Source organism: Eutrema salsugineum, unplaced genomic scaffold (assembly GCF_000478725.1).
Source record: "Eutrema salsugineum unplaced genomic scaffold, Eutsalg1_0 scaffold_2, whole genome shotgun sequence".
In the NCBI taxonomy this organism is placed as follows: domain Eukaryota; kingdom Viridiplantae; phylum Streptophyta; class Magnoliopsida; order Brassicales; family Brassicaceae; genus Eutrema; species Eutrema salsugineum.
In genome coordinates, this window is record NW_006256829.1 from 8,329,875 (window position 1) to 8,349,287 (window position 19,413).

At 37.7% G+C, this 19,413-nt stretch overlaps 5 protein-coding genes and 1 non-coding gene across 6 annotated transcripts; 3 read left to right on the forward strand and 3 right to left on the reverse strand.

The window, feature by feature from the left end:
• The first annotated feature begins 1,770 nt into the window (after nucleotides 1–1,770).
• Nucleotides 1,771–3,972, forward strand: LOC18017314 (exocyst complex component EXO70H1). Its single transcript, XM_006400861.2, has one exon. It carries the CDS (start codon nucleotides 1,935–1,937, stop codon nucleotides 3,825–3,827), a length of 1,893 nt encoding a protein of 630 aa, XP_006400924.1. The 5' UTR covers nucleotides 1,771–1,934; the 3' UTR covers nucleotides 3,828–3,972.
• A 1,682-nt stretch (nucleotides 3,973–5,654) lies between these two features.
• On the reverse strand, nucleotides 5,655–6,163 carry LOC18017315 (18.1 kDa class I heat shock protein). Its single transcript, XM_006400862.2, has one exon. The coding sequence runs from the start codon at nucleotides 6,161–6,163 to the stop codon at nucleotides 5,678–5,680; it is 486 nt and encodes a 161-aa protein (XP_006400925.1). The 3' UTR covers nucleotides 5,655–5,677.
• A 771-nt stretch (nucleotides 6,164–6,934) lies between these two features.
• Nucleotides 6,935–11,438, reverse strand: LOC18019331 (probable NOT transcription complex subunit VIP2). Its single transcript, XM_006400863.2, has 14 exons — nucleotides 11,265–11,438; nucleotides 10,666–10,745; nucleotides 10,455–10,563; nucleotides 10,193–10,368; nucleotides 9,731–10,109; nucleotides 9,070–9,264; nucleotides 8,857–8,955; nucleotides 8,450–8,538; nucleotides 8,263–8,343; nucleotides 7,748–8,158; nucleotides 7,594–7,646; nucleotides 7,460–7,501; nucleotides 7,235–7,373; nucleotides 6,935–7,152 (listed from the first exon to the last, which is right to left on the reverse strand). Exons 2-14 carry the CDS (start codon nucleotides 10,678–10,680, stop codon nucleotides 7,093–7,095), a joined length of 1,848 nt encoding a protein of 615 aa, XP_006400926.1. The 5' UTR covers nucleotides 10,681–10,745; nucleotides 11,265–11,438; the 3' UTR covers nucleotides 6,935–7,092.
• On the forward strand, nucleotides 10,455–10,535 carry LOC112086998. Its single transcript, XR_002899847.1, has one exon. It is a non-coding gene; the product is annotated as a small nucleolar RNA snoR35 (small nucleolar RNA).
• Nucleotides 11,439–13,805: 2,367 nt separating the features above from the next.
• Nucleotides 13,806–17,011, forward strand: LOC18019332 (probable receptor-like protein kinase At5g59700). Its single transcript, XM_006400864.2, has 2 exons — nucleotides 13,806–14,125; nucleotides 14,303–17,011. The coding sequence occupies exon 2, from the start codon at nucleotides 14,314–14,316 to the stop codon at nucleotides 16,813–16,815; it is 2,502 nt and encodes an 833-aa protein (XP_006400927.1). The 5' UTR covers nucleotides 13,806–14,125; nucleotides 14,303–14,313; the 3' UTR covers nucleotides 16,816–17,011.
• A 264-nt stretch (nucleotides 17,012–17,275) lies between these two features.
• Nucleotides 17,276–17,884, reverse strand: LOC18019333 (histone H4). Its single transcript, XM_006400865.2, has one exon. The coding sequence runs from the start codon at nucleotides 17,797–17,799 to the stop codon at nucleotides 17,488–17,490; it is 312 nt and encodes a 103-aa protein (XP_006400928.1). The 5' UTR covers nucleotides 17,800–17,884; the 3' UTR covers nucleotides 17,276–17,487.
• Nucleotides 17,885–19,413: the final 1,529 nt, after the last annotated feature.

Genomic DNA, 19,413 nt, shown 5'->3' on the forward strand with positions numbered 1-19,413 from the left:
GTGTCTACTCCGAATCCCTAGGGGCCATGGAGAATGAGGACCATACGTAATTGTTTTTGAAATGCATGCATGGGAACTTTAGCTTTTTTCATTCGTCTGTAAGTTCCACTTGGCTCACTTGTTAGTTGTTACCTACTTATTGAATCAACTTTAGATTCTCCTACCTTTTTCACCGTCTTTTACTGTTTTTTGAATTATTTTAAATTTCCACGACAAGAGAAAATTAAAGTATTTGTGTTTGACGATTTTCCCATTAGCTGGTAACTAACTCAGAAATATAAAATAATGGGCATGAATACTTCAAACATATAATTACATATGTATAGATCACACTGACTTGTTTAACTTCTGTTTCATTCGATTGTCGGTTGATTTCTTTTTTAGTTAAAAGGATTGTCGGTTGATTAGTACTGTCATTTTATATCATTTCATGAAATTTCTTAGACATATGTGTATATATCTGAAAAAGTTATAAGACAACTCCTTCCACTGCGCTGATAATCCCCAAATCGGAAAATATTGAGTTAAATCTCCATAATAATTTTCAGATCATGTAAAAAGAATAAAACATTCATGTTGTTATTTGAAACATTAACAATGACTAGCCATAGTTAAAATTATAACGTAGAAGAATTTGAACTCTGGCAATAGCATATATTAAAATGTTGAAGCTATATATTCTTAATTTCGAAATAAAGGTCTCTTAATCAAGAGTATTTATTGAGTTTAATACAATATTTAATTAGTAAGATTTATATTTGACATTTGACGAAAAATGTATACTCAAATGGTTTTGGGTGGACAATTTTGTATTGTATTCTATCTTGACCCAATCAATTATAAGCATGATTTAGAAATGGAGAAAACTGTTGTTTCATAGTAGTCGTATTCTGGCAATTTTAGGATCTTTGAACATCTTTTGAAAACTGTGGATTTCATTTTTGTGGCGGCAGGACGCAAACGCAAACTTCAACTCAAAGAAAGCGGGAAAGGGAACCTTCCTCACAATCTTGGTTTCCCAAAATATCAAACCACTAGTTGTTTGATAGAACTAACAGGTGTATTGTTATAAAGCTAATTAACAGTTGCATTTTCTTTTCAAATAAATCGTTTTCGGTTCGTTATAGTCGTTAACAAAATTAATTACCTTACCAAATAAAAAACAGACGGACCAACATTAATATAATATAGCTCGTATCCTACCAAATTTTGCTGTCCCTCTGATTTAGTTTCCAAGAATTGGCAATCACCACTTATGATATGTTTTATAACCTGCCGACGTCAGTGTTAAAATGGAATCTAGCTAGTTTTATTTTATATTCCTCGAATTCAACTACTAGTTGTTTATTGTTTTTACTGAGAAAAAGGAGCCACGAATTTCAGTTAATAAACATTTTGAATTGACATCTTTCGTACTCCTAACATTCATTAATACAAATCCATAAAATTGTAATGCATTCATTTTTGTGTGATCTTTTTCGGTGCATTCAATGAATAAAATTACGAGTTAATATTTAGTAGTCCTATTTGGAAACGGTAAATAAGCAAAATTAACAGCTGCAGATGAAAGGCAATAAATGTAATACTTCGTCAGGATTTGACTAAACTAACCCTATTGGTCTGACTTTACCAATGTCACGTCGTATTTGACACCGCGTTTGACTAATGAACATTTCTCCTCCACATGTCTATACGTACGTATATACATACACATACATGTCATTTGAATAATACTTTATATATATAGCTCTTCCTCTACCCTCGTCCTCTTATCCGCTTCTCGCCATTATTACAAACAAAACAAAACAAACCAGAAGCTTTTAATTTCATTTTTTGTTACTCAACAAAAAACAAAAGTACCTTCTTCACACAAATATTTAGCAAACACAGAAAACAGAGAGCAAACACAGAACAGAGTTTGGAAATTAAAAAAAATGGGGAAGCATTTGTTCCGATCATCTCCTCCTCCGCCGGAGAAACAACCAGCTCACCAATCTCTCGCCGAATCAGCTGTTCAGGAATGTATGAGCAACATCAACACCGTCATATCCAAATGGACTTCTTCTTCTTCTTCTTCTTCCGACGAATTCCTCTTTTCCACCAACAGCCGTCGTGAAGCGGAGGAGTTCGTTCTAGCCGTTAAACATCTACAGAGCACGATGCACCGTCTGGTTTCCGTTAATCCGTCGTCTGAGAAGCTCGTCTTCGCGCAGAATCTGATGCAATCGGCGATGAAGCTTCTCGAATCCGAGTTTCACCGCGTGTTGAATGCGAACCGGGAGTATCTGGATCCGGAGTCCGTCTCCGTACGGTCTTACCGATCTTCCAGATTCAGTACTTCCACCGCGACAAGCGTCTCCGACTCGGAAGACGAAAGCACTTACGAGGAGAACGCCGACGATCATAGATTCTCCGGCGGAGATAGCGACGCCATGGACGATCTCAAGATGATTGCGGATTGTATGATTTCCACGGGATACGCAAAGGAATGCGTCACGGTTTACAAATCCGTACGGAGATCGATTGTGGACGAGACGCTTCACAATTTGGCGGTGGAGAGATTTACTCTGCACCAGATTCAGAAGATGGATTGGGAGGTTCTCGAATCGAAGATCAAATCGTGGCTACGAGCTGTGAAATTAGCGGTTCGGTCTCTCTTCTTCGGCGAGAGGATTCTCGCTGACCATGTTTTCTCCTCCTCCACTAACATAGTCGAATCCTCTTTCACCGATATCACTCAAGAAGGAGCTTTAACCCTCTTTGCTTTCCCGGAAAACGCCGGGAAGATCAAGAAATTAACACCGGAGAAGATGTTCCGGTTCCTGGACATGTACGAGTCTCTCGCGAATCTCTTCGTGGAGATCGAATCGATTTTCTACTTCGATTCAGCCGCCGCCGTTAGGTCTCAGGTGATCAACTCGCTAGCCAGGCTCGGCGAGGCGGCGAGGTCGATGATGACGGATTTCGAGTCGGCGATTCAGAAAGAAACCTCCAAAACGCCGATAATCGGCGGCGGCGTTCACCCTCTCACGCGTTACGTCATGAATTACCTCTCCTTCCTCGCCGATTACAGCGAATCGATCGCCGCCATCTTCGAGAACTGGAAGCTAAGTGTGCCGTCTCCGTTGCCGGATTCCTTGTTCATCAGCGGCGGCGACGAAGCTCATCCGCAGGATTTGTACTCGTCTCCGGTCTCCGTACGAATCGCATGGGTGATTCTCCTCACGCTCTGCAAAATCGACGGCAAAGCTCAGCCGTACAAAGACGTCGCTCTTTCTTACCTCTTCCTCACCAACAATCTTCAATACGTCGTCGTTAAGGTCCGATCGTCGAACCTGAAGCTCCTTCTCGGCGACGATTGGCTGGCGAGGCACGAGGCGAAGGTGAACCAGTACGCGGATAAGTTCGAGAAGCTCGCATGGGGGAAAGTGCTGACGTCATTACCGGAAAACCCGGCGGAGGAAATCTCGCCGGAGGAGGCTAGAGAGTTATTCACCCGATTCAACGATGAGTTCGAGGCGTCGTACCGGAAACAGATATCGTGGGTCATACCCGACCCGAAACTAAGGGACCAGATCAAAATCTCGTTGAGTCAGAAACTCATGCTGGTTTGCACCGAGTTCTACGAGATAAACCGGGTCGGTTTGGTAGGAGATACGTTTAACGGGTTTAGTGTCAGATATACCCCTGAAGATATAGGAAATTACCTCTCAGATCTTTACTTTGGAAGCAGAGGGTCAGGGAGTGTATCGACAAAAGGATCCGGTTCCGGATCCGGAACCGGTTCGACGACTACGGGTAAATCTCGGGGAGGACGTAGCCATTGAATGAGAATCTCGTGATATTTAGTTTTTTTTTTAATGGTGGTGTGTGGGGTTAAAGTGCCTACAGTGATGCATGATCGTATCGTATCTCTTTCTCTGTTACGTGTACAGATATGTTAAATTATTGATTGAATTCTCCCTTGTTTTATTCGATTCTTTTTGGAACTTTAATTATCAACGACAAATGAAAATACGATGATTATTTCCAACGATTGAAGATTTTATATACCACAAAGACACATACGCAAAAGACAAATAGAAGTAACTATCAGTCTTGTGAGAAATGTGATTTTGGTGGTATATAACTCCAACGTTGGTAAGAGAGTTCACACAATTATGATACAATCAAAATAACAAATTCAAAGGCAATTTGCTTACCGAATAATTAAATACGAAGCTTTATTACAATAATTTTTTTAACAAACTGAAAGGTTGAAAACGATATCGAATCTTACCATGTACTCATTAATGCTTTTTATTAGGTGATTTGGGATACGCAACCTCACGTTATAATTGTAAACAAACATAAAAGAATCTAATCTCCTCATAATGTGGCATGTTTAAAATTATTTGTGTTGCGTTTATTACGCCTACTTTTTATAGCTTTATCTCACATAAATTTTCTGCCTAGACCTTAGGAATATCACATTGGCACATTACTAGTCGATTAAAAACCAATCTGATTTTTGATAAATCTTTACTGTTGAAATGGTTTAGATGGTTCAAAAACTGATCATTTTGGTTTAGTGACTAAAACTTTGAAAAAGAGTAGTCGTTTGGTTTACCAAACAATCTTGGCTTAACAACTAACGATCCTCAAATGACACCAAATCTTGATAGAAATCCACAATACATCTCCCTTATTGTTTGATGTGATAAGGAGTTGTCACATTAAACAATAATCAAACGCGTTAAAACTTGCAACATGATTTTACATTTTCAGTTTATTCAATCTTTAACATGCTTCGTTTTATTCAACTAAGGTTAGAAAAGGCGGCAAAGTGCTCGATCATTATGGAATACCCATAAAATATAGAACAGCCTCAAAATTTCAAACATTTACTAATCCAAGAAAATTATATTGCTAGAAAGTTAACTTATAAAAGTATAAGATTTATAGATTACCGTTTAGAACAAACTCACAATATTGGTTCATATCTCCTTGTGGGGTTATTGGTACTCTTATTTGTGGTGTTGGAAGCTAAACCGCTTTCTCAGTCACCATACCAATCCGACGTTCGTTTCAGCCATCTTCTTTCTTATCATCTAGTCGCTTCATTTCTAAACCATATATGGTCACCATATTGGTACTCATATATATTTTCTGAAAATAAAATTGTATGTTTAGTAACTATGGAAGCTAAAGGACTCATAAATATTCAGCGTGCCTAATACTAAATTTTTCAGCATCTTACATTTGCTTTATGAGCCCATCTTAACTTTAAGCCTATTCCATTAGGCTGATGATTTTCTGAAATTTAGCAAGGAAAATAAGTCAAATGACCATATCAAGGCTTATACATCTTCTGCTGCTGCTTTTTTTGGTCATATCTTTTACATCTTCTTTATTCCAGTTTCTTAAAAAGGAACATTAATAAGGTTCTGATGCAGTGCCAGGTACTCTCGTTTTGATCGTTTCTCTTGATCTTTAAGAATTGATAATGTGATGGATTATAGAAACATTCGTTTATTCATTACAATAAGATCTTACATTCATGATTTCAAAGGAAAAGCCACAATTTCACAACACAACAAAGACCAAACCAAATGATACACAAACTTTTAAGCAAACAAGCTTTTTATTGCATAAACACACACACCAAATAGAAGACTTGACCTTCATCGACAATGAATTAGCCAGAGATATCAATGGACTTGACTTCAGGTTTCTTCTCCGGCGCTTTTGGAACCATAATCGTAAGCACACCGTTCTCCATTGTCGCCTTCACTTCTTCCATCTTCGCATTCTCCGGCAACCTAAACCTCCTCATAAACTTGCCACTAGACCTCTCCACACGGTGCCACGTGTCGTTCTTCTCTTCGTTCTCTCTGCTCCTCTCTCCGCTAATCTGAAGTATGTTCTTGTCTTCAACCTCGACCTTCACTTCTTCCTTCTTAAGCCCCGGTAGATCCGCTTTGAACACGTGTGTCTCCGGCGTCTCCTTCCAGTCCACTCTAGCGTTTGTAAACGCTGCCACGTCACGAGCGGTTGAAGCGGATGCGTTTGCTAACGCAGAAGAAGGCGTGAAGAATCCTTCCAATGGATCCCACGCGTCTAGCGAGAAAGGATCGAAAACGTTTGATCTTCTTCCTCCGAAAATGCTTGGAATGAGAGACATCTTTACTGCTTTTCTAAGTGATCACTTGAACGTTTGCTTCGCTTTGATTCTTGATTTTCTTGCTGCTTTGATCTGATTTTGAGGTCATATGGAGTCCTATATATATAAGGAAGTAGAGGATGAAGAGAGAACGTTCTTCGAGTTTCTTGAATTATAGAGACTGCTCTTTTTCTAAAAAAGACTAAAACCTTCGTTTCTTTTCTAGAGTCTTTAAAGTGACCAGGTTTTTCTTGGCATTTCAAGAAGTTTCGGTTGTTGCAACGAGACGACGTGCAGTCCTGGGTTGACACATAAACGACGTGCCGTTTTTTGTTAGTTCTCTCCCTTTTTATACGGGCTCAGTGAAGATAATCTTCAATGATAAAGGCCCATTTGGCTTAGTGTACTAATGCGTCTAATGTTTACCATTTGGCTTAGACCATTAGATCTCTTACCATTTGTTAACAACAATAAAAAAAAGTTTTACATTCTTGTATCACCATTGGAATACAACATTAAAGGTGCTAAATGCTAATGTGATTATCGAAAATAATGTTGAACATTTTGATTACAAAAAAAAATTGCCAAAAAGAAAAATCAAAGTAGTTCGTAGCATACTTTACACTAAACAATATTTTCATGGATTTCGTCTGAAAATATACCAGAACTAAGCCACGTTTTGGTTTACAGACACCAATTACTAAACCAGGATGCTAAAAAAGGAAACCTAAATTAATCAAAAGATCACAGAAATAAAGATCATTTATCAAAAGACAAAGGAAAAGAACAAGAAATTTAACTTAAGTTACCTTTTATGGCGGAAATTTGAGGTTAAAAATTGAAATTGTAAGATGGTTTGGTTTCTAAACAATGGAGCTTGCATGAAGAAAAAGAGAAAGAAAAAGCTTTACACTGTAAAGATGCTACTAATTGAACAAACCTACGTGAAGTCAATGCTGCATCAAGCTTGGTCTCTTTTCCATGTGCTCGTACTGGACAACCAAATGCTCCTGCAATAAGCATCACCATTCATACACTGCAAATTCAAGTATCAAAAACTACATATGTTCCTGCATTAATCGTTTGATTTACCTTTCTGACTGTTTTGAACGAGTTTGGGTCGAGGCATTCGTATGTTCCTCTTTCATATACAGCTGTCCTGACCAAAGGTTCCCCAACTCTGAAGAACCATAATCTATGTTCCTTGTGGTAAAACCAACCTCGTTCGTAACTGCAAGATATCAAACTCAAAAACCTCAGCCAACGAGAGCAAAGTAAACGAATGATCAAGATCGTGGTAGAGAAGGAAAAACATACAGTTCATCTGCTGCGTGTAGCTGTGCTTCGTCTTTTGGCATACTGGAACAATAAATTAAAGTAATGTGTTAAATTGGACAAAGATGATTCATGAGTTGGCAAAAGGGATGTTCAATGATGTTCTCTTTACAGACCTGTAAAATGTGTAGAACAATAACTCGTAGGAGAACCTTTTGAAAATTGCTCGCTGCAACCAAGGGAAATAATAACACATGTTTTAACAAAATCGAGAAAACGGCTGAGAGAGTACACTGGTCGTGCTACATCAAAATATCAGAGGAAACTTACAGTTAGAGGCGGAGGTGGTGTGGCGTAGTAACAATTGGGTACTGTGAACTCGACATCAGTCTTTGCCGGTTCATTGGTCCAAGGGGAAGCAAATGTCTTGTAGAGATTACCAGTTGAATTCAAATCTAACCCTAGCGTTGTTAAGTCGATGCCAAGAGCAAGAGAGGCCAATTCAGGGTTGTTCCTGTTTAGTACGTCTAACAAGCCAAGCAAGCAAAATGGATCTGCCTCTGACTGTGCCGATTTCATCTCAGAATCTCTAAACTGGTTGATCGATGACATTTGTTGCACAGGAAACTGGGATTGATTTTGATGCTGCTGATACTGCTGAATAAGCTGGTCATAACTGTTACTGGAAACAGCACTGGGAGAGCTTAGAGGTCTCAAGCCAAGACCCTGTAGTCCACCAGTCTGGTATCAAAATAAGGGTTCATGATAAGTATAGATTTGAGATATGCAAATTGAGGAACGTCCTGGTTTAATAACAGATACGGATACGAGAGACTGCCACTCACAGATGAAGTATGTTGTGGCTGTTGTTGTGGGCGATGTGATGGATATGTTCCCCCCAGGTTGAAACCACCAGATCTAGCCATCTACAAATTTGAAGTATCAAAACATAAATTACCCCATCAAATATCCAAATCAATAGAAAAAGCGGACTAACATTTTCTTAATTACGAAACAGTCAAAAAAGCTTACAGAAAAGTTTTGAGAGTGCATCATTGACATAGCATTGTCATGGAGTTGTTCTTTCTGATGCAAATCCATCGGATAATCAGAATTACCACCTGCAAAAAATCTACTACGCTTGTGAATGATCCAGCAGGTTTAGCTTATAGCATTTAGATATACATATGTAGGAAACATCTTATCATCTTTCTTCTGCAATAAGATATAATTTGAAGGCAGTTAAGAAATATCTAAGCTTCCTAGTATTTAGAACATCTAGAAATGCGCTTTCATGATTTTGGAGAATAGCAAAGGAGGAAACTTTTCACAATAGGGGAAACTAGAGAAGATATACCTCACTTTGCGCACACAACATATGCAGCACACAACTTTATGCACGATACAATACAAAGTTATAGACAATAACTGACCAGCACCTTTATATCCAGGTAGAGCTGGAAAGTCTTCATTTTGGATGCTGAACTCCTGGTTTTGTTGGACAATTGGAACTCCTAAGCCTTGTTTTCTCAAAGAGCCTACAAAACCCACAACAAGAGTATGAGGGAACAAGACATGAAAATGGATTAATTTTCCAAATACGTCTTTTATAATTACACAAATTTAAAAAGATCATCAGATAAATTGACTACCCAGTTGTCCTTGAGTGCCACCAGCAGAACCAGGGCGGCTTGTCAGCTGGGGAAAATCGTTGTTGATGTCAAAAAGAGAGCTGTCGTTAGAATGATCACTGAGCATCATATTGTTAACTGACTGAACATGGTTCTGCGAAAGTGGGCCGCCACCACTATGATAGGAGTTCCCCAGCATAGACATGACTTGAGATCCTATACCATATAGTTTTACAATCAGATTTTTACTTCTATATCCACATACAGCATCTGCTAGCTTATTGCATGTTTACATAAATGAGATTGTAAAGTGAAACGTAAACAAGCTCGTCTTAAAAGCTCCATACAATCCCATAGTATGTGAGCTGAAAACAATGTCTGCTTTCTCTATATTTAATCGTACCCACATGAGTCTGCAAAACAGGTTTAACTACTGATATAATACTTCCTTAAACAACAACTTATTTTAAGTTGTTATTAAGAAAACTAATTTGTATACTTAATTTCAACAGCACTTCCTAAATACTATACGGAAGACCCCATAATCACAAAAGTAAAAAACTATGTCCTCCATGTAGCTAAATTTATGTTCTGTTTCACAGACAATGATATATTGTATCAACTTATGGGCAAAAGAACCACAAAGACAGAAAATGGAAACAACTAGATAAATCATATATACCTTGAGGAAGTACTCCACCCAGCATTCGGTTCTGTCCCTGAACATTTAATCCTGATCCGCTATTAGCTGCCAAATTTAGTCGTGAAGAAAGACCAGGAATCGACAATCCACCAGAGCTAATATTCCTTCCCAAGTTACCTCCACCAACCATATTTCCCATTGAATTTGTTATTCGAGGACCTGCATTTCCCAACAACTGGGAGAGATTTCCCATCCCTGGAACACTATTCCGATTACTGAGTCCTGCAGATGTGGAGAGAATCCCAGGAATAGAACCGCCAACTCCATTTGCGTTACTACTAAACCCAGGGTTGCCAACAACATTAATACCTCCTCTATTTGGGATTCCCGAATGCCCATGAGAGCTGCCATGAGACAACTACAAAACAATAGTCGCATAATGTGAGACATAGATTAAAAACAAGAGAAGTTGTTTTCAAAAAAATTTCACACCACATGCACCTGAGAGAGAGCAGGTAGATTATTTGAAGCAAATCTTCCACTGGAAAAACTCCCATTAGGTTGTTGAACCCCAGCAGATGGTATACTATTCATACTTGAGTTTCTTGATGTAAGTGTACCTTGCATGTTCCCGACGTTATAGCTCCCATGTATATTATGAAGCCCCTGAAGGTTTCCTGCATGAAGAAAAACGAAGAACCTTCTTCATAGGTGCAGAACAGAGCAAAATATACATAGGTGTCATGATAAGTATCACACCCACCAGTGTGATGAAAAGCGGGAGACGGTGCACCAGATTGTCCAGAATAGGAAGCAGCAAAAGATCTGCCCGACCCATCAGGTAAATTCGAAGCTGAACCATTGAGAGATGACTGCATACACATGAGTTCATATAAGAATACACAGTTAAGCAAACGATGTCCTAAGGACATCAAAACTATATAAATGATTAGGGAGAAAAGGGGTTACGATACATGAAGGTTTGACATTGCACGAACTGACAATCACGTGAGACAATATATCATTCGGAGACAAGACGCGAAACGCCTACAATCTGAGAGGGAATACACAAGCACACGAATTAATAGCCTAAGAAGGAAAAGTTCAACAAAGCAGACAAAATTCAAACAAACAAAAAGATAACTAACACAGGAAACAAAACTAAACATAAATCTTAACAAGCATGGTGGAGCACCAGAGGAATTTATTGTATGACTACATACTGTTCATCAAGAGATAAGAAGATCGGCTACACACGCGCATGTAAATACATCCACGGGGAGATAATAAATTAGCAAACATGAAATAAACATCAAGCAGGAAATCAGAAGTAGGGGAAAAGATTCAGAACCATAAACAAATGTCAAACTATAAAAAATCACGAGGATCCAATAAATTAATCAATCAATCGCAAGCGTAATTCCACTGCTGTAGAACAGACCGAGCAAAACCAGACCCTAAATTAAACTAGCGCGATGTAATTTCAATAGTAGAATAACAAAACTGAGCTCCGAAAACCCTAAAATCGCGAGCTTTGTGTTCACACTGACAGTAAGAGGAGAAGGGTGCGTACAGAGGAGGAAGAGGATAGCACTGCCCAATTCGCAAAACCCTGATATCAATCAAAGAGAAGATTGAGAATCCGAAGGGGAGGAAGAAGAAGATTTATGGAGTTTTCGTGCGGAGATTTTGATTTTAATTGTTTCAGAGGTTGGTGCCCTAAATCGAAAACGGATATAGGAACGAGAACGAGCAAGATTTAGAAATGGGATCGAAAAATATTTATAAAATAAAAGAAAAAAAAGAATTATTTTTTGGGCCGAATGATTGGTGTTGGAGGGAACTATCAGAAGGTCACGACGGGTCCCACGAGACCCTCTATATAAGTAAGAGTGTTTCTGTAAGAGAAGCTCGAATCCTTAATTTCGGACCAATGTTTGGGCCCAGTTGAACAAGCCATTTTTTTTGTTAAACTTTCAAGTTAGTTAAGAATCTTAAGTTCTCAACTTTAAGATCATAAACAGATTATTCCGTTAGGTGGCTAGGTGCATTTACATAATTTGTATTGTTGTTCGTTTGGCAAATTGATAATTTACCTTTGGATATCCAAACTAATTGCATCCAAATTTGATCCCAAAAGAAAACCAAAATATTCTCACAAAATTAGCAATATTTGAATATTTAAAAGGAAGCACATATCATTTTTTTTGTGGATTCATAATTCTAATTCAAAATTATAAATTTACGATTTCATGCCGGAACTGTGAAATACAAAAAATCATATGAATTGTTGATGACTTGATGTTGAGTGCGTTTAATAAAAGTGAAGTACGTTAAATCCAAGCGTTAATGCAAACCGCGGTGTTAGATATAAAACAAAAGTACAAACGACGAGATGTGTGTTACTCGATTAAACGAAGGTTTAAATATTTGCTAAAGATATTACAATCATAATTAGGACTGTCGTTTTTGAATGCTAATAGCATATGTATGTTATATTTAGTAAACAAACCAACTCATCCACCTATATGAAAAAGACGTTAGATGTTTAAGGATAATGAAAATTACGTCCATTCAATGCAATTCAATCATACTAGACAAAGCTTATCAAAGTTTGCCAAAACCCAACAGTATTTTTCAAGATAATTTGTTTTTTGGGACCAGAATTATCATTTATATTTAGACGAAATGTTTAGTGTCATGTCTAACTTAGCTCAGACACTTGTTTTTTTAAAAAAAAAATCAACATTACTTCAAACCATTTTAAAAAGGTTTTTTTTTTTTTTGGTAAAAGATTTTTTTTTTTTTGATCAAATATTAGAAATACCCAATTAACTCGATGATAAAACTATCTTCATCCTGGGTATTCTGCATTGCGTTTTAGATTACATGCATGGTTATATGACAACACAGCCAAATACGAAATAACGGTTGACACTCCAGTCCTCTTAAATCACTGTCTAATTCCAGATCAAAACTTGGGTCTTGTAACTCATCTTTACAAAAAAATTAACAAACAAAAAAAAAGCCATCAAATTAGCCAGGCCTTTCAAGTTGAAACAAATCTGTAATATTGTTGTGTCCACTTTCCAGTGTCCGAACTAAAGGTATCTTTTTTTTCGTCGGCAAAACAGGTCCACCACAGGTGTGTTTTTAGGTTGATATTTAAGATTTGTATTATAAATTCCCAACTCGCAAGGAAAATATTTGGTGGGATCATTTTATCGGTGTTTGGATCAATATAGTGGGATCTTATCATTCTTTTCAAATTAACTATATTTGATGTCATGTTCCACGTAGATGAATAGTGGGGTGGTTAATGACTTAATGTCGTCATTCCATTTATTGTTTATCGAGAAGGTTTTAGATCTTTGACATATGAGTTTTTCTAATTAACACAAAAACTTGAGATGAACGTTATCCATTTCTTTTCTTTTTTTCTGTTAAAGAACGTTATCCATTTCCAACAGAAGAAACATAGAATATAGAGTATTTTCATGAGAATCTATTACTGAAGCATGAACAGAAACCGATCATGTGCTTACATCATATTTCATAAATACAGTCGGCAGTTTGGTACTACATATTCTTCAGAATATTAACAAAATATGCCGACTTTCGTTCAACTGTTCAAGCATCCACTACCTTTATTTTTGTTTTTCTAAAAACAAAATAATATAAATGCTTGATATGAACACATTTAATCTTTATTAATACTAAGAGAAACATTTCTATAAGTCTAGGCTAAACTTAAAAAAAAAAAGATAGAGAGAGAACAGAAAATATATTAAATCTTAGATAAATATGGAAGATATCATATCATATATCGTACGTAATATAAAGTATATTATATCATATGAAATATGTCATAATTCTGTGAACTTTATCGTAAAGTGTTGACTTATAGGGTGACTATGCAGACAAAACGATATGTAATCAACATAAATAGTATTGTTGTGGAGGAGAAAAAGTTAAAAGTAATGTTTTCTTGAGACATTAAATGCGGTAATGTAACATACCCACTCACTTACTGACTTACGTTTTCTGCAACTTTTTTTTCTGGTAAAAACTTTTATGGCAAATATCGTCTTCTTCCATACTTTCTTAGCCATCATAAAAATCATACTGACAATTCAATTCAATTTCTTCGTCTTCTTTTTAGGCAACTTCAATTCCTTCGTAACTATACAACTACGTAAATTATAATAAAATATATTCTTTTTTATTTTATATATACAGCTTCATGTTTGCTGAGTTCACAAGAAAATCTATCTCTTGTTATCAGTCTCTTCTCTATTGGAACATGTGTTAAGCTCCAAACACAGTTTCTAAGAAACCAAAACCCAAAAATCTGGAGATCAATCCATCAGCTGATGCTCAGCTACTTTTACCTTCCATGAAACAATTATTTTTCTTGGATTTCTTGTCTTAAAGGTAAATATTGTTCTTTTGCTGTTCAATTTTATCAGTCCGTTACGGAAAAATTCTCCCTGTTGATTTGAGAAAGTTGTCATCTTTGCTTAAACAAAGCCCTAACTTTGCTCATACCGTACCCCTTGAATCTAGCTAATAGATTATCTGTTTTTCCGCGGAATTGTTTAAAATTTCCAGGTTTTTTGAGGATGGGTGGTGAAAAGTTTGGATTTTTTACATGGGTTTCATCGATTTCTTGCTTAATCTGCCTCTGCCATGGATACGTACCTGTGAACAATTACCTCATCAACTGTGGATCGCCCACCAATGTCACTGTAACTGGTCGAGTATTCATCTCTGATAAGCTTACCTCAAACCTCCTTAAATCTCCCAGTGAAATCCTCGCCGCGAGCAATCGCAATTCGGTTTCAGATATTTACCAGACGGCGAGAATCTTCACCGGAATCTCCAAGTACACATTCTCCGTCGCTCGAGGCCGACACTGGATTCGTCTCCATTTCAGTCCATTTCAATACCTAAACTTCGAAATGGGGTCAGCCAAATTCTCAGTTTCTTCGCAGACACATGTTCTCTTGAGTGACTTCACTACGAAGTCAAGAGTTATGAAGGAATACTCTCTAAATGTAGCCACGGATATTCTCGAGCTCACGTTTACTCCCTCGGGCAATTCGTTTGCCTTTGTGAACGCCCTCGAGGTTGTATCGGTTCCTGATACATTGCTCAATGGTGATCCTTCACTCGCAGGTCGTCCCGGGAGGTTTCAAGGATTGTCATTGCAAGCTCTTGAGACGGTTCATAGAGTCAACATGGGCGGTCCGCGTGTTACGCCTTCTAACGATACTCTTTCGAGAATTTGGGAGCCCGATTCGGAGTTTCTAGTCGAGAAGAATCTAGTTAAGAGTGTGTCTAAGATTGCAAGTGTTGATTATGTTCCCGGTTTTGCTACAGAGGATACTGCTCCAAGAACTGTTTATGGTACTTGCACCGAGATGAATTCTGCGGATAATCCGTCTAGCAATTTCAACGTGACGTGGGAATTCGACGTTGACACGGGCTTTCAGTACTTTCTCCGGTTTCATTTCTGCGATATTGTGAGCAAAGCTCTAAACCAGCTCTACTTCAATCTTTATGTCGACTCAATGATGGGTGTCGAGAATCTTGATCTGAGCTCTTATTTATCCAACACTTTGGCTGGTGCATACGTGATGGATTATGTCACGGGATCAGCAAAAAGCACTAATAGAATCCGTGTGAGCATTGGTCCATCGACTGTTCACTCGGATTACCCTACTGCGATTCTAAACGGATTAGAGATCATGAAGATGAATAACTCCAAGGGTCAGCTTAGTACCGGGACGTTTTTGCCAGCTGGTGTTTCGAGTTCAACGACAAAGAAGAATGTTGGTATGATCGTTGGTGCAACGGTTGGTTCTTTGCTTGCTTTAGTTGTTTTTGGAGGTTTCTTTTTGCTGTTCAAGAAACGAGGACGAGGCCAAGATGGTGACTCAAAGACTTGGATTCCTTTGTGTACCAGTGGAACAGCTTCAGACTCAAATGGAACTACAATAACTAGCATAGCTTCCAATTCCAGCTACCGAATCCCTTTGGTAGCGGTTAAAGAGGCCACGAATAGCTTTGATCAGAGCCGCGAGATCGGAGTCGGCGGTTTTGGTAAAGTGTACAGAGGAGAGCTTCAAGATGGCACTAAAGTCGCTGTTAAAAGAGGGAACCCCAAGTCTCAGCAAGGACTTGCAGAGTTCAGGACAGAAATCGAGATGCTGTCTCAGTTTCGTCATCGACATTTGGTTTCTCTGATCGGTTACTGCGACGAGAACAACGAGATGATTCTGATTTACGAATACATGGAGAAGGGAACGTTGAGGAGTCATCTCTACGGCTCTGGTCTTCCTAGCTTGAGTTGGAAAGAACGGCTTGAGATATGTATTGGAGCAGCTAGAGGATTGCATTATCTCCACACAGGTGACTCGAAACCCGTGATTCACAGAGACGTGAAATCCGCTAACATATTGCTGGACGCGAGTCTCATGGCTAAAGTTGCAGACTTTGGGCTGTCTAAGACCGGACCAGAGATCGATCAGACTCATGTGAGTACTGCTGTCAAAGGAAGCTTTGGCTATCTCGATCCTGAATACTTCAGAAGGCAACAGCTCACAGAGAAATCAGACGTTTACTCATTCGGAGTCGTGATGTTCGAGGTTCTCTGCGCGAGACCCGTTATAGACCCGACGCTTCCTAGAGAGATGGTGAATCTAGCGGAGTGGTCGATGAAATGGCAGAAGAAAGGACAGCTGGAACATGTCATCGATGAGTCGTTGCGGGGTAAAATCAGACCTGATTCGCTCAGGAAGTTTGGTGAAACAGGGGAGAAATGTTTAGCTGATTATGGAGTGGATAGGCCATCGATGGGAGATGTGTTGTGGAATCTTGAGTATGCTTTGCAGCTGCAAGAAACAGTCGTTGATGGTGATACAGAAGAAGATAACAGCACGAACATGATCGGTGAGTTACCTTTACGGTTCAGTGATTACAACAACCAGGGAGACACGAGCGTTAACGTTGGTGTAGACAGAGAGGGACGGTTTGAAGATGAAGAGTCGAGTGTTGATGATCTTTCAGGTGTTTCCATGAGTAAAGTTTTCTCGCAGCTGGTGAAATCGGAAGGACGGTAAGAGATGATTAATTTCCAGAAAAACGAAAAGATTACTAATTAGAAGCTGATTAACGATTAGCTGGTGAAGCTTTTCTTCTGTACATGATTAACGATTAGACTGGGATTTTCATTAAGTAAACAATCAAAGAAAGTCCAGATTTATGAACTCGAATAGCTTCATAGGGTTTGAGACTAGATTCTGAAGTTGTCACAAACTTGCTTAATCAGTTTTCGACCAAAAAAAAAAAAAAATTTGCTTAATCAGTCTCTTAAGCGAAATATGTACTGGTTCGTTTCGGTTTAATTTTATTTTCCATCAGCTGCTACGTCGTTGAACCAATCACTACATACAACGATAGTGACCTGATTTATCTCATTTAGGCAACCAGGCGCAAAATTCCCAATCGTAAATGGAGAAAACAATCTAAATTAGGTCAAATAAGAGTAAATCTGGACTAATGGATGAAACACAAAGCTGATTACTGAAATGAGATTCGATTATACTTCTCCAGAAACTTGTACTTAATCGTGGATTACAATGACAACAAATCACTAAAACAAAAGATAAGGCGTAATTACATATAACGAAAACGCTAAGTAGAACATGATTTGATCAGAAATTTCTAGAATAATACGCCTAATTCAGAGAACCCAGAAAAGGAGAAACACAAACTCGAAGCAGAACAGATTCTTAACCGCCGAAACCGTAGAGAGTCCTGCCTTGCCTCTTGAGCGCGTAAACGACGTCCATGGCAGTCACCGTCTTCCTCCTGGCGTGCTCGGTGTATGTGACGGCGTCACGGATAACGTTCTCCAAAAAGATCTTGAGGACGCCACGTGTCTCCTCGTAGATCAGACCACTGATACGCTTGACTCCACCTCTACGAGCCAGCCTCCGAATCGCCGGCTTGGTGATTCCTTGGATGTTGTCTCTCAGAACCTTCCTGTGACGCTTCGCTCCTCCTTTCCCCAAACCCTTTCCTCCCTTTCCACGACCCGACATTTTTTCCGATGTAAATTGGATTTGCTCGTGAAAATTAAATGATGAAGAAGAATCTCAATTAGAGTGGGATTGTGATGAGAAATGAGGATGTGATTTTTATAAGTAAGTCGGGGGACCTTATCATTTGAGCAATCAGATCGCATAGTCGATCTAACGGCTGAGATATCGATCCGTGTCTACAGCGAAAAGATGTAAGAACCGTCGATCTATTTTAATCAACGGTGTATTGAGCGATCCGTGTGGTGGCAGAGTTAGCCAATAAGAATACTTTTTTTGTTTACATGAGGCGCCACGAATTATGGCAATGAAGCGCCAATTTTTTTAAACTCGTATATTTGAAATTTTCATATGCGTTCATTAACAACAACGAATTACGAGTTACATATTTGGTTCTTACTAAACTAATGGATTGTGAGTGATTTAGCTTTGTTTGAGTACCTATTATAGATTGATGAGGATATATATATTAGAATTGAGATAATTTGTCATTGACTCTCATAATTTGATATGCGAACTGGGGCGTAATGGATCTGAGAAGGGGAGCTAAATATCGATTGACAATCTTATTTGACAATATTATTATATTACTCCAAAAACCTATCATGCTCAGTATATATTGAAAAAAGGAGAAAGACTCGGCACAGCTTATTCTGACAATTCCTCAGTTACACGCTAACCTATTTCTAGATACACAAAATCTTGGAATCAAACGATGTTCCAAACACAGACGTGTGTTCCAACAAATAAATCCGACTCGCCTAAATCTATAATTTGAGCTAATCATAAATTTTAACAAAGTTACAACTTACAAGAAGAAATATATCCTCTTCCAATTGAAAGGAATGAGTCTTAAAACGATTATTCTCCAAATATATCTTGAACTCCACATTTTTACTTATGTAAATGTTTCTAATTTATTTATATTTAACCTCAACCCACTATGCCATGTTATCATCAAATGATTTCCAACAACTTATGCACTTTCATTAATAATTATATTTTAGTTCTAAACTTCTAAAACATATTTGGCAATATTACTTTATTTGTACTATAAATGTCACCATATTTACATGATAACTTTTTTTTACATGATCAACTGAAGATGGAACCCAACATTTTCCTCTATAAAACTACGCTTTACCACATGAAACACATTTTTAACCAATAAGTAACCACTCAACATATTTTCTATTATTATTTGAGAATGACACTTAAAAAAGAACATTTATGTCATGTGTTATTAAAAGACACTTAAAAAAGAACATTTATGTCATGTGTTATTAACAACTTTGTAATGCTGATGTGTCAATCTCAGAAAACTTCTCAAATATTTATTAAAATTAAACTCAACTTACTAGATTAATTACATTATATGTCATTAACATTAATTTGGTTAAAGATTAGTTTATATCAAATGTATATTTAATACTCAAACATTTAATTTATAAAGATATTTTCTCTTTTTTTCTATTATTTATCAACACATTTATAAAAATTTAATACATAATATTACTTATATTACTAAACATTATTTTTTATCTCATTTTTTTTAATCTTAATTTTGTTAAAAATAATCATATTATCTATTTAATAATAGAAGAATCTAAATATTTT